We start from the raw sequence: 14,968 nt of genomic DNA, 5'->3' as shown, positions 1-14,968 counted from the left end.
CCGGGTTTTTTTCTGGGGTCTCCGGTTTCCTCCCACATTCCAAAAACATGCTAGGTTAGTTAGCCACTCCAAATTGTCCATAGGTATGAATGTGAGTGTGAATGGTTGTTTGTCTATATGTGCCCTGTGATTGGCTGGCCACCAGTGCAGGGTGTACCCCGCCACCCGCCCGAAAAAAGCTGGGATAGACTCCAGCATCTCCCGCGACCCTCGTGAAGATAAGCGGTAGAAAATGAATGAATGAATGGATGATCCTGCAGGCTGCACGGCGACCTAGTGGTTAGCACGCAGGCCTCACAGCTAGGAAACCCGAGTTCAATTCCACCCTTGGCCATCTCTGTGTGGAGTTTGCATGTTCTCCCTGTGCATGCGTGGGTTTTCTCCGGGTACTCCAGTTTCCTCCCACATTCCAAAAACATGCTAGGTTAATTAGCGACTCCAAATTGTCCATAGGCATGAATGTGAGTGTGAATGGTTGTTTGTCTATATGTGCCTTGTGATTGGCTGGCGAACAGTCCAGTGTACCCCGCCTCTCAAAAACAGCTGGGGTAGGCTCCAGCATCCCCCGTGACCCTCGTGAAGACAAGCGGTAGAAAATTAATGAATGAATGAATGGATGATCCCCAGGCTGCACGGCGACCTAGTGGTTAGCACGCAGGCCTCACAGCTAGAAAACCCGAGTTCAATTCCACTCTCGGCCATCTTTGTGTGGAGTTTGCATGTTCTCCCCGTGCATGCGTGGGTTTTCTCCGGGTACTCCGGTTTCCTCCCACATTCCAAAAACATGCTAGGTTAATTAGCGACCCCAAATTGTCCATAGGTATGAATGTGAGTGTGAATGGTTGTTTGTCTATATGTGCCCTGTGATTGGCTGGCCACCAGTCCAGATCACCAGATCAGCAACAGTTCAAGGATTCACCGGTCCGTCAGGAAACATTCATGAATAAAAATACCCTTCACGCTAAGGCGATCTAGCACCAATAGACTGAACACGATAACCATGTTAGACCGGTACGTGTAAATATTTTTACGACGAGAACTCATCCTCTGACCTTGAGTGCCAACGACGATGATAGGAACATCTGTGCGCTGCGAGTCGAGCTGGCTGTACAGCTGGTAGAGCTCCTGGAAGCTGCCTTCATTTTCCAGACTGAATACCAGAATGACCGCATCCACCCAGCTGCTGAACTACAGGAGGAAGAACAAGGAGGAGGCAGATCATCAATATAGGAGCTATCACGAGCCATGCATATATCAGTGTGCATCCTTTTCACACACAAACACACACACCTGTGCATCAGGTGGCCCGGCCTCCTCTCGGATCAGTAATAAATAACTCTGTCCGTCCACCAGCACTTCCTTTTTATACCTTCCACCTGACAAGAACAATGACAGACATGCTATTAATTAGCACTTTCCACGCTGCAATCATTCATTAGCTTTACTCCGAGACATTAAGACCACAAAATCATTCTCTGACCTTCAGGCTTCTCAATGGAAACATAACTTCCTGTGATGTATTTGGTCACCAGGGCTGACTTGCCACTTTTAAGGTTTCCCAGAATGCCCTGCACAAAGAAGGAGACAATTCAACACAATCATAATCACTGACTGGAATTCTTGTTTTGATTGTTTTGCTTCCAACATGCAAATACTGTACACAGTCACGTACTGTACATTCCAGATGGAGTAGTATTCCAATTCATGAACTTAAAGGCTATCTTTTTTTGTGTGTGCAGATTTCGTCTTTTCTGTTGTTGGTTGAAGCCGATACGCGGATTGCATCCAACCCAACTATGAGTCCATTGTCTTGAATGTAATTTATAATGATAATAATGATAATAATGATAATAATGATAATAATGATAATAATGATAATAATGATAATAATGATAATAATGATAAGAATGATAAGAATGATAAGAATGATAAGAATGATAATAATTATTATTATATAATATATAATTATAATATTATATAATAATATACTATTATTATATGATAATAATGATAATAATTATTATTTTTATATAATATATAATTATAATATTATATAATAATATACTATTATTATTATTATTATTATTATTATTATTATTATTATTATTATTATTATTATTATTATTATTATTATTATTATTATTATTTTAATTATAATATTATAATTATTCATTCATTCATTCATTTTCTACCGCTTTCCTCACGAGGGTCGCGGGGGTGCTGGAGCCTATCCCAGCTGTCTTTGGGCGAGAGGCAGGGATATTCTAATTATAATAAATTAATTAAATAATACATAATTAATAATTAAATAAATAATAATAAAAAAATCTAATTATAATACATTATTATTATTATTATTATTATTATTATTATTATTATTATTATTATTATTATTATTATTATTATTATTATTATTATTATTATTATTATTATTATTATTATTATTATTATTATACATTTTATTTGTATAGCGCTTTTCAGAGTACTCAAAGACGCTTTACAGTGAAGACAAAAAGAAAAAAAATAGAGTAAAAGATGCATTAAAATCCAATATCCATACATTTATTCAAAGCTAAAAACAAAGCTAAAAACAGGGCGGGGCACAGCAGTCAGGTATAAAAAGTTAGACCTTAAAAACGGATTTAAACATGGTGGGTTTTGAATTGTTTTATGAAGGTGGGAAGGTCGGGGCAAGCTTGTTAGTTTCTATAGGCATTTGTTCTACGCTTGATCTGAATTGAAACCATAAAATATGTAACATAATTATTTATTGTCATGATTGTGAGGAAAAGAGTGGTTTGTATTTATATTATATTATTTAAATAATTTATATTATAATTTGAATATATTGAATGCATGCAGGTTTGTGTTTCAGGTGGGCGGGAGTCTTACTAGTCTCAGCTCAGGGATGGATCTGCTCAGGCTCCACTCCTGACTGTTGGCAATGTTTACTGCGGAGAGAAAGACAGACACAGTCAATGAGGCAGCGCCACGAGTGCTTCTTTGGTTTTTTAGATGTGAATAAGTTAGTAAGCTGCACGGTGCTGGAGTGGTTAGGACGCAGGCCTCACAGCTAGGAGACCCAAGTTCAATTCCACCCTTGGCTATCTCTGTGTGGAGTTTGCATGTTCTCCCCGTGCATGCGTGGGTTTTCTCCGGGTACTCCGGTTTCCTCCCACATTCCAAAAACATGCTAGGTTAATTAGCGACTCCAAACTGTCCATAGGTATGAATGTGAGTGTGATAAGCGGCATAGAAATGAATGAATGAATGGCTGACCACCCTAATGATACATCTCCCTGGCTGTCAATCAAATCTTCTCTTGTAAGTGATCTTAAGAATGTGGTTGGTTGGTAAAAAAATGATGCCAAAAAAGCCATGTTGGGAGGTGATCAATGGGGGAGAGGAGACCTGGGTTTGATTCCCCGCTCTTTCTCCGGGTACTCCGTTTTTTTTTTTCCAAATTGTCCATAGGTATGAATGTGAGTGTGAATGGTTGTTTGTCTATATGTGCCCTGTGATTGGCTGGCCACCAGTCCAGGGTGTACCCCGCCTCACGCCTGAAGACAGCTGGGATAGGCTCCAGCACCCCCGCGACCCTCGTGAGGAAAAGCGGTAGAAAATGAATGAATGAATGAAAATAAAATAAAATAAAATAAAATAAAATAAAATAAAATAAAATAAAATAAAATAAAATAAAATAAAATAAAATAAAATAAAATAAAATAAAATAAAATAAAATAAAATAAAATAAAATAAAAGTCAAGTCAATGTTTAGCATGTAAGGGCAATTTGATCAACAATACTATCTGGCCCAATGGCTGGACGGGACACCCAAATAAATAAAATAAAATAAAGTCAAGTCAAGTCAAGTCAAGCCCTTGTGAGGATAAGCAGTAGAAAATGAATGAATGAATGTAAAGAATACATATTTAAATGGTTACATCAATGGCCTTCATGAAGCAAATTGGCTTATGGGCACTAAAAAAGTGCATGTTAACACCTCTAAAAACACAGTTAGACTCACACAGTGTATTGTTTTTTACATTTGTATGTGTTTTCTGTATAAAAGGCCATTCCATGGCATTTACTGCCTAGTTCTGGTTAGAGAGCACTGCTTATTGTTGAAGCTGACAAACACAAATACAATTACAAAGCTCCACCGAGACTACCGAGTGCAATCCGAGTTCATTTTCGGTTTTCAGTCTCAGAGTGCAGTATGCGCTAGCTTTGATGCATTCACGAAATACAATTCCTCCCCGGGCTTAGTCTGTCGACTCTTGCTGAAAGGCCACGCAGTCATTCACAGTATGAGTGAAGCAAAGTGGATTACAAACAGTGTGGCTGCAGCATGGTGGACCCCCTGCCGTGACACAAAAGGTTATATTCATTAATGCAATAGGCCAAGTCGTACGTGCTTATGACCACCGGTAAGGCAGTCGCTATTCACAGGTTTTATTTTTACTGTCGTATCAAAAGTGTTATTTTAAACCCATTCCATGTTTGTGAGGATAAGCGGTAGGAAATGGATGGACGGATGGATAACACCATGGTGGCGATGTCAGGTTAAAGAGACAGGGAACAATTAAAATTCAAGAGTGACACAACATGTCACTATGCAATACCCGGAATGGAAACTTCCTGCTATTTGTTCCCATCAGGATTTTATGCTGCCGATACCGATCCGGATAATCCGTAGAGTGTAGTGTCGTGTAAATGTTTAAATTTCCATCCATTCCATCTATTTTCCTCCGCTTATCCGGGTCCGGGTCGCGGGGGTAGCAGTCTCAGTAGGGAAGCCCAGACTTCCCGGCCCCCGGCCACCTCCTCCAGCTCCACCGGGAGGACACCAAGGCGTTTAAAATGTACTACTAAATGTACTACTGGCTATATTAGGGGTCACCAAGCAGCCCCGCACACAACCAAAGTTCCTCCTGCACTAAAAGTGCTCCCAAATCCTTACTCAGGTGGTACTTATCTCCAGATTTTGCCCACATTTTAATCCTTTAACGGATGATCACATCGCGAACCTCAAACTCAACACGTGGGGCCACCAAGTGTTGGGCCCCAAAATGCTAAAGCTTTTTGAGACAGTCCCACACATGTTAGACATGCTTGTTCTGGATGCCGCAGCGGGCGGGGGTAGCTGATCTGTGAAGTGGATCGATGTCGATACCGTCCTTTTTCACTGATATCAGCCGATACCGATCCGTGGCCGATTGATCGGAGCACCCCAAATCTTCCCTGATTTGTATAATTGTTGAACTTTTAGTATCTACTATCTATAGAAAACATGAAATTGGAGATTTGACTGCTCCATTATAAAAAAAAAACACTTTCATGTACAAAAGTGATTATGAAACATGTTAGCATGGATAAGTTGTCCCTGCTGACATGAACACAGCTGGTCGCCACGCTAATAGCATGCAGAGAGTGTTTGCGCGACATGAGAATATGAAATTGCGTCCTCAGGCGTGAACAACCGGATGCGTTGACAAATGTAAGCTATAAAAACATATCATACTTCCGAAGAAGGAATGTTTTCAGTTGAGCCGGTTACGGAACTGGTTTCACATGGCAAAGGCTACCGGAGCGCTGCATATTTCCGACATGCGTCAAAGAGAATGAACCCAACAATGACCGAGACAGTGTTGCCAAGGACGATACGTGATCTTTAGAAATATATTTTTTTAAAAAATAGTCTAAAAAAATGTACGGGTGCATCTTTGACCAATACATTTAATAAACAAAGGAATGAAATTCATGTGCTGACACGCCTTAAATCGATTTGATTAGGACTGTAGCTGACTTAGGTGAGAGGTGGGGTATAATCTGGACTGATCACCTGTCTATCATCACAAGCCTGAGATAGACAACCATTTATGGTTGCCAGCCAATCACAGGGCACATATAGACAAACAACCATTCACACTCCCATTTATATATATGGACAATTAATAGTCGCCAATTAACCTCAGTCCATCCATTTTCTACCGCTTATCCTCACCAGGGTCACGGATATGCCGGAGCCTATCCCAGCTGTCCCAAGCATGCAGATGGCTAAATTAAGTAAAATACAAATATAAGGGGGCGGCACGGCGGTCTGGTGGTTAGTGCGCAGACCTCACAGCTAGGAGACCAGGGTTCGGTCCCCGCCCTCGGCCATCTCTGTGTGGAGTTTGCATGTTCTCCCCGTGCATGCGTGGGTTTTCTCCGGGTACTCCGGTTTCCTCCCACATTCCAAAAACATGCTAGGTTAATTGGCCACTCCAAATTGTCCATAGGTATGAATGTGAGTGTGAATGGTTGTTTGTCTATATGTGCCTTGTGATTGGCTGGCGACCAGTCCATGAATGTGAGTGTGAATGGTTGTTTGTCTATATGTGCCCTGTGATTGGCTGTACCCCGCCTCTCGCCCGAAGACAGCTGGGATAGGCTCCAGCACCCCCCGCGACCCTCGTGAGGAAAAAGCGGTAGAAAATGAATGAATGAATGAATGAACAAATATAAGGCATTCAGAAGATGCATTCAAAAACGTGATGCCATGCCATACTCATTCATTCATTCATTTTCTACTGCTTTTCCTCACGAGGGTCACGGGTATGCTGGAGCCTATCCCAGCTGTCCTAAGCATGCAGATGGCTAAATTAAGTAAAATACAAATATAAGGCATTCAGAAGATGCATTCAAAAACGTGATGCTATGCCATACTCATTTATTTATTTTCACTGAGGGTCGCAGGGGGTGCTGGAGCCTATCCCAGCTGTCTTCAGGCGAGAGGCGGGGTACAGCCAATCACAGGGCACATTTAGACAAACAACCATTCACACTCCCATTTATATAGATGGACAATTCATCCATCCATTTTCTACCGCTTATCCTCACGAGGGTCACGGGTATGCTGGAGCCTATCCCAGCTGTCCCAAGCATGCAGATGGCTAAATTAAATCAAATACAAATATAAGGCATTCAGAAGATGCATTCAAAAACGTGATGCTATGCCATACTCATTCATTTCTACGAGGGTAGAGGGGGTGCTGGAGCCTATACCAGCTGTCTTCAGGCGAGAGGCGGGGTCCAGCCAATCACAGGGCACATATAGACAAACAACCATTCACACTCCCATTTATATAGATAGACAATTTGTCCATCCATTTTCTACCGCTTATCCTCACGAGGGTCACGGGTATGCTGGAGCCTATCCCAGCTGTCCCAAGCATGCAGATGGCTAAATTAAATCAAATACAAATATAAGGCATTCAGAAGATGCATTCAAAAACGTGATGCTATGCCATACTCATTTATTTATTTTCTACGATTGTCGCGGGGGTGCTGGAGCCTATCCCAGCTGTCTTCAGGCGAGAGGCGGGGTACAGTCAATCACAGGACACATATAGACAAACAACCATTCACACTCCCATTTATATAGATGGACAATTCATCCATCCATTTTCTACCGCTTATCCTCACGAGGGTCATGGGTATGCTGGAGCCTATCCCAGCTGTCCCAAGCATGCAGATGGCTAAATTAAATCAAATACAAATATAAGGCATTCAGAAGATGCATTCAAAAACGTGATGCTATGCCATACTCATTCATTTCTACGAGGGTAGAGGGGGTGCTGGAGCCTATCCCAGCTGTCTTCGGGCGAGAGGCGCGGTCCAGCCAATCACAGGGCACATATAGACAAACAACCATTCACACTCCCATTTATATAGATGGACAATTCGTCCATCCATTTTCTACCGCTTATCCTCACGAGGGTCGCAGGTATGCTGGAGCCTATCCCAGCTGTCCCAAGCATGCAGATGGCTAAATTAAGTAAAATACAAATATAAGGCATTCAGAAGATGCATTCAAAAACATGATGCTATGCCATACTCATTCATTTCTACAAGGGTAGAGGGGGTGCTGGAGCCTATCCCAGCTGTCTTCGGGCGAGAGGCGGGGTCCAGACAATCACAGGGCACATATAGACAAACAACCATTCACACTCACATTCATACCTATGGACAATTTGGAGTCGCTAATTAACCTAGCATGTTTTTGGAATGTGGGAGGAAACCGGAGTACCCGGAGAAAACCCACGCATGCACGGGGAGAACATGCAAACTCCACACAGAGATGGCCGAGGGTGGAATTGAACCCTGGTCTCCTAGCTGTGAGGTCTGCGCGCTAACCACTCGACCAACACAGTATTCAATAAAGCTAATTATATACATGGAAGGAGAATACTTCAGTACATGAACAGAATATGCAACAGCCGTTCCAAAAGCATAGAACTACTACATAGTACTATGCCGCCTTAAGTGTTTACATCAGGGGTGGGCAAACTTTTTGACTCATGGGCCGCATTGAGTTAACAAAATTGTGCAGGGGGCCAGAACATATATTTAACACACATGATTTTATGCTTATAATTTTAATAATTTTTAATAATTTTTTTATAATTTTTTTATAATTTTTTAATAATTTTTTTTTATAATTTTTTAATAATTTTTTAATAATTTTTTAATAATTTTTAATACTTTTTTTAAAAAAAATTAATAATTTTTAATAATTTTTAATAATTTTTAATAATTTTTAATAATTTTTAAGCTTATAATTTTACGCCTTGATTTATTTGTCTAATTTTAATTGTCATACTATCAGCTATATGTTTTCATTTCTCCTTTTTTCAGGAGCACTTTTTAAACATCAGATACATCAAACTACGATTTATTTATTTTTTTTACTGAATAAGACATCCGACTTGAAAGTCATGTTGCCAGCTGGTATGTTAAAAGTTGAAATACTAAAAAGCAATTGGCGGGCCGGATTCAAACGTTTGGTGGGCCGCATGTGGCCCCCGGGCCGTAGTTTGCCCACCCCTGGTTTACATAAAATTACAGATTTGTGTGTGTACTCCTCCCAGCTGAGCCGTATCGGCGGCCACAAGTAGACACAGTCCTACTGATAATGTGCCTCAGACGCCAGTAAACACATTCACGGACTTTCTTTGTCTCTCTTCCAGAGCCAAAACTGATCAGACATTGTGAACCTTCAGCTGCTGCGCCACCCAGATTTCCACAGAAAGCCAATTATCCACGCTCGCTACTCCGAGCAGTCGCGTTGGATGCACTTAAACCCGCACATATCCTCCAGTAGAGTTTTAAAAAAAACATCAATCCCATCATTTCATTGTTTTTTTTTTGTTTTTTTTTGGTGGGGAATTTAATGTCAAAGCTGTCACACAGACCAACACGTTCTCCTCCTCCACCCTTCTGTTTCATCAGGCTCTGCCTCTGTAGCAGCAGCAGCAGTAGGCCTGCCGGTTGCCAAGGCAACACTTCCTCCTGCTATGGGTGCGTATGTATGTGTGTGTGTGTGTGTGTGTGTGTAGTCGGCGGTGCTACTCTGAGTGAAGTGAATCTACGATGTGCTTCAGTAACATGAATACACAATGAGTGAAACGAATAGATAAAACACACACATACAGTTCCAGCCAATTACAAAAATGTTCAATTCCACTGCAAAAACACGTTTTAATTGATATATGCATCTGACACAGTGATATGCCGTGGGTGGAATTAGAGATTTTCTCTTTTTGACGGGCATATTGCATCCTGCCCCTTCCAAACATTTCAGCTTTACAAGCTAAAAAAAAATCGCCCCCCGGCACCATGACCCATCTGTGCCACCAGCGTCCCCCCCCCACACACGGATTCATTATACGATTTAAAGCCATGCTGGGAACGATGGCGATGTGTGTGTGTGAGCGAATGTGCAGATTATCCCTCCAGCGGCGTAAAATCAGCCTGAGCGCTGAAGGGAATTAGATTAAGACTGTCCAAGACTATTGTATCGTACGGTCTCACATGGAAGAAGTTCATCTGTCATCGCTTTCAATTTGAACGTTTCTACAAGAGCATGTTTTTCGGGGGACACCATTATAGGGTGATAAAGCGATTCAATGTAGGCATTCATCTGCATGCCTCAACCCCACCCTGGTAAAGGGTTGAATCTGCACAAAAGGAGGGTCTAGACAAGGGGTCTCAAAATCGCGGCCCGCGGGCCAAATGCGGCGCGCAAGACGCTAATTTGAGGCCCCCCCACCTTGATACCAAAGTTTAATGTTGAAATGACAGCTTAAAGCTGTGTGTGCACACCGGACACAATTAACGTGATTTTGCCCCGCCCATACTGTTACCCTACCTCTGTTACCCCGCCCTATTTTGCTTTGGATTAGCAATGAAGCTAAAGGTTTATGACGCTGGGTACAAATAAACGCAGGAAATTATTTGGAATAAAAGGGAAAATACACGTCAAGATAAAGCATCTCATCAAACATGTTGTTAAAGTTACGACGCCGAGTACGATGCTAACTTGCTAATTGGGTAAAATTATTGCGTTTCATTAATGTTCATGTTAAAGGTTAAATAACTGTTAATACTGTACATTTGAATATGAAAAAAATAATTTCTCTACCACCTGTATGTGGTTTCTTATTTGCTGTTTTATTATTATATTACTTATTTATTACTGATTGATTGATTTATTGTCTTTATTCTTAATTTGTTTATTTTTTATTTTTATCTTATTTTATGTATAGAAAAATAAAAATTAAGACATTTGAGAACAGTGGAATGTTTTATCAGATATTTTGGTGTGGAAAACCGGAACCAAAGTACTGAAAAAGTGTCGGGCAGGGGTCTCAAACATGCGGCCCACGGGCCAAATGTGGCCGGCATGACACTAATTTGAGGCCCCCGCCTTGATATGAAAGTTTAACGTTAGTGCGGCCCGCGCAAGTTTGATACGAATGCTGTATGGTATCATGTACCCAGAAAAAATTATTACGTTTGATTCATGTTCATGTTAAAGGTTAAATAACTGTTAATAGTTATCCTCCCTATCCGTGTGGAAGTGGTAAGTTTTTGGCTATTTAAGTTGAAAGGAAATAACTTGAAGGCTACCGTTTAGGTCGCTAGCTCTCTAGTTTGCGAGTTAGCATGTGTCTCAAGACCCTGCAGTTGCGCAATATGTTGTAAATAAAAAGAGTATAAATGTGACTATAGTCGTGTTTTGTCATGTCTACAGGGCTCTAATAATGCTTTGTTCATTTTAATCTGAAAAAAATAATTTGTCTACCCACCAACTATATGTGCTTTCTTAAGTTTTTATTATTTGCTGTTTTATTATTATTATTATATTTATTTATTTATTACTGATTGATTTTCTTTATTCTTGATTTGTTTATTTATTTTATTTCTTATTTCTTATTTTGTGTAGAAAAAAACAGCGGAATGTTTTATCAGAGCTTTTCTTGTAGAAAATCGGAACCAAAGCAAAGTTTATTAATTTTTCTGTTTTGAATAAATGAGTTTTTTGGGGGGAAAACCTGATTCGGCCCAGCCTCGCCCAGACCCTAGCTCCGGTGGCCCCCAGGTAAATTGAGATTGAGACCCCTGGTCTAGACCCTCAACATGAAAGGTGGATTTGGAGCGATGTGGGAGTGTGTTTGTGTGTGACATCATACCTTCCTCCTCGCTGGAGTCTCTCTGTATAAAGATAGGAGCAGCTGACGACGACGTCGACCCGGCAACCCCTGAACTGCTCTTTGTGAAAATGCCACTGATGAATTTCAGCATTTTCCTGTCTTTGGAGGCGCCTCGTTGGCCCTGCTGGGCCTCCCTGGTCAGTGCAAGGTCTTCGGAGAGGCTGTTCAGGTCGCTATTATCCAGTGTACGGCTTTTCCCCTTGCGCGGTGGCTTGGTCACCTGTGTTGCTGGTGCAGGTAGCGAAGTCGAACCTGATTTAAATCTGTCCTTCCGAGGCATGTCTCTCAGCATTGCAGCCGTGCCACCTCCAATTTCCAGCTGTATTCCGGCTTGGACGTCATCTCCAATGTCCCGCCATACTTCCGTCCTGCTTGTCTCAGCCCACGAGGCCCTGCAGGGCCCGGGCGAGCGTGTGGGCATTCGGCAGTCCTTACGGTCAAGACTCTGGGCGGAAGTCGGACTGCGCTCTCTACCTTCCCGGGAGTCCCGACCGCGGGTGGCAACGCTGCTGTGCGACTTGAGCAGACTGACAGGTCGCTGTCCGACAGGACGAATGGGGAGACTGGTTCTGGTCGGAGTACGGACAGGTTCAAGCACCTCTGTTGGGGGTATAGACTTGGTTTGCTTCGCCTCAAGGGTACCAAGTGGTTTCTCTGCCTGAGTTAAGTCTTTCTCTGGGGACTTGGCTCGAGGGATCGAACGTTTGCACTGTGATTTCTCACCACCATCAACAACGCAGGAGAGTTTATCTCTCAAGGGGCTACGGGGTCTTTGCCTTTCATCTTTGAGTTCAAAGGGTTCACCCCCTTTCACAAAAACGGGACCCTCGGCCCCCAGTAGTTGGGCCCCAAACGCTCCCCCTTCGGTCTCCGCCTTCACCCCGGCTTCTTCTCCCACGCTATCCCCCGACTGGTTCCCCAATCCCGCCGGGGTCTCCCTTTTGGGGATGCTGCTCTCCGTCTCCCCTCCATTCTCCTCCACTGCCTCTACCTTGACCAAGGTTAGGGAGATGAGGTAGGTGGTGCGTTGCTGCAGGGAGCCGCCTCCACTCATGGGGTCAGGCTTCAGTCGACACGCACGGTAGATGAATGAAAGCAGACACGGCGACGTGAACTACTGACACTTTGCCAGCGTGTCGGGATGTGGAAGAATCTGTCTGTGGAACTGAGACAAAAAAAAAACTCACATGGCGGGAGATCGGGTTTCTCCTTGGAAGATACGTCAGCAGCAGGAGAGGGACTGTTGGATTCATCCATTCCCCAAATGTCCCTTTTTTTTTTTTTATGATTGTTGTTCTGCAAGTGACATTGCTTTAGAACACCGTCACTGCAGCCCGAGCGTCTCTTTTGTTCCTGGAAAACCCGCAATTAAAACCTCTCGGCCGCATACAGATACTAAGGTTAATAAATCTTCATTAATATGTGCAACGCCTTATTCCTGTTGTACCTCGATAGTCCTTATTTGTAGTACCTTCCATATATTGTTGCTTATCTTCTTGGCTTTTCTTCTTAAAAAAAAAATATTTTGTTTTATAAAAACTGCCCAACGTCACCAAATATGTAAAGTCTTGAAATAGAAGAGTCACCTTAAACGCATCATGGTGCAGCCAGGGATCCGGATCATGAGCTCTCATCGGCATTCCTTAAGACTCACATGTGTGTTGACAGCAGCATCTATTCAGAGAGCTCAGCGGCCGGAAAACCAACAGGAAGGACATTGACGAGTGCTGAGGTGGATGAGCCGACAGAATTCCCGGTGGATATCTGGGGGGGGTTGTGTGAGATGGAGCCATCACGCCCTTCTCGCCGTCTTCCAGGTCGCCCGAGTCTTCAGAGCACATGAGGCGTTGAGCATGACAACGCGTAGACGTCTGCTCAAAGCGACAGGACGGCGTCACACAGGTTCGACGAGTCCACGGTAGCTTGTCTCTCCAGCGCACTGCGAGGAATCTCCCCCCGTGTCCCTCCCTCCGTTTTGCCCCTCCTTGTTGCAATCGGCAGTCCGTACGATCCTGCTCCTCTCTGCTCTTTATTGCTCATCACTCACATTCCCTCCTCCCTTGCATCTTTATGCCGGCGTGCTACCGAAGCGGGGGTGGGGTGTCCATGGGGGGGGGTGCATAACGACTGGCGGTAAATGGGTGGAGACAGCGGAAAATATCAGTGTCGGTGTAGTGAAAGGAGGAGGATAAAAGGTGAAGGGATGGAGTTTTTTTTTTTTTTACCTAGAAATCATTTTATCAGTTGTTGTATATTTGTATGCATAAATGTGTGTATACAAATATGTGTGTGTGTGTGTGAGTGGGTGTGGACTCAAGCTAGCTCCTCCTCAATGGGAGGTTTGGCTTGTTTGTTGCTAAGGTGTTGCAATCTTCCCGGAGCTGGTGGCACAATCTTGTGTTCCAAAAAAAAAAACCTGTCTCCATACTATCTGTATCCGTGTGTGTGTGTGTGTGTTTTCCTTTGAGTGTATTGATCTGTAGCCTATGCCTCCTATGGTACGAGTTCATTAAACAGAAGTGGGAAAGCTCTGGTCTCAGCAGGAGGGTGAGAACATATTGGACATCAATAGCTAGGTCTGTGGCCAAACACTTACTTAGATAGTTTTTTGTGTGTAAGTCATTGAAAAACAAAAGAGGGGTTCTTTCATTCATTTTTGAGTTACTTATAAACAGGTTGTGGAATAAATAATGATCCTTTTTAGGTTCCTTAATTAATCAAATACAATATTGTACACCAGGGGTCTCAAACGCAATTTACTTGGGGGCCACTGGAGTTCGGGTCTGGGTGAGATCCGGGCCGAATCAGGTTTAAAAAAAAAAAAAAAAAAACATTTATTAAAAACAAAAAAAATTTCAAAACTTCGCTTTGGTTCCAATTTTCTACAATAAAAGCTCTGATAAAACATTCCACTGTTCTCAAATATCTTACTTTTGATTTTTCTACACAAAATAAGATGAAAAATAAATAAACAAACCAAGAATAAAGAAAATCAATCAATCAGTAATAAATAAATATAATAATAATAATAATAATAATAAAACGGCAAATAATAAAAACTTAAGAAACCACATATAGTTGGTGGGTAGACAAATTATTTTTTTCAGATTAAAATGAACAAAGCATTATTAGAGCCCTGTAGACATGACAAAACACGACTATAGTCACATTTATACTCTTTTTATTTACAACATATTGCGCAACTGCAGGGGTCTTGAGACACATGCTAACTCGCAAACTAGAGAGCTAGCGGCCTAAACGGTAGCCTTCAAGTTATTTCCTTTAAACTTAAATAGCCAAAAACTTACCACTTCCACACGGATAGGGAGGATAACTATTAACAGTTATTTACATGATACCATACAGCATCCATATCAAACTTGCTAACATTAAACTTTCATATCAAGGCGGGGGCCTCAAACTAGTGT

General features: G+C 42.2%; 1 protein-coding gene across 6 annotated transcripts in view; it reads right to left on the bottom strand.

Moving 5' to 3' along the window:
- Positions 1 to 14,968, bottom strand: part of agap2 (ArfGAP with GTPase domain, ankyrin repeat and PH domain 2) — a 30,205-nt gene that overhangs the window by 10,546 nt on the left and 4,691 nt on the right. For 3 of the 6 annotated variants that reach the window (XM_058052083.1, XM_058052085.1, XM_058052086.1), the window contains exons 1-5: positions 11,520 to 13,590; positions 2,893 to 2,951; positions 1,481 to 1,568; positions 1,291 to 1,376; positions 1,053 to 1,188 (exon numbers count right to left, since the gene is read on the bottom strand). In XM_058052083.1, coding sequence (XP_057908066.1) covers positions 1,053 to 1,188; positions 1,291 to 1,376; positions 1,481 to 1,568; positions 2,893 to 2,951; positions 11,520 to 12,594 — 1,444 coding nt within the window. In that variant the 5' untranslated portion in view covers positions 12,595 to 13,590. Of the gene's footprint in view, positions 1 to 1,052; positions 1,189 to 1,290; positions 1,377 to 1,480; positions 1,569 to 2,892; positions 2,952 to 11,519; positions 13,591 to 14,968 lie in introns of those variants that run through there. The other 3 variants (XM_058052088.1, XM_058052089.1, XM_058052084.1) reach the window with 2 other exon arrangements.

Source organism: Doryrhamphus excisus, chromosome 16 (genome assembly GCF_030265055.1).
Source record: "Doryrhamphus excisus isolate RoL2022-K1 chromosome 16, RoL_Dexc_1.0, whole genome shotgun sequence".
Lineage (NCBI taxonomy): Eukaryota > Metazoa > Chordata > Actinopteri > Syngnathiformes > Syngnathidae > Doryrhamphus > Doryrhamphus excisus.
The sequence above is the reverse complement of the archived record's forward strand: the minus strand, read 5'-3'. Positions and strand labels throughout refer to the sequence as shown.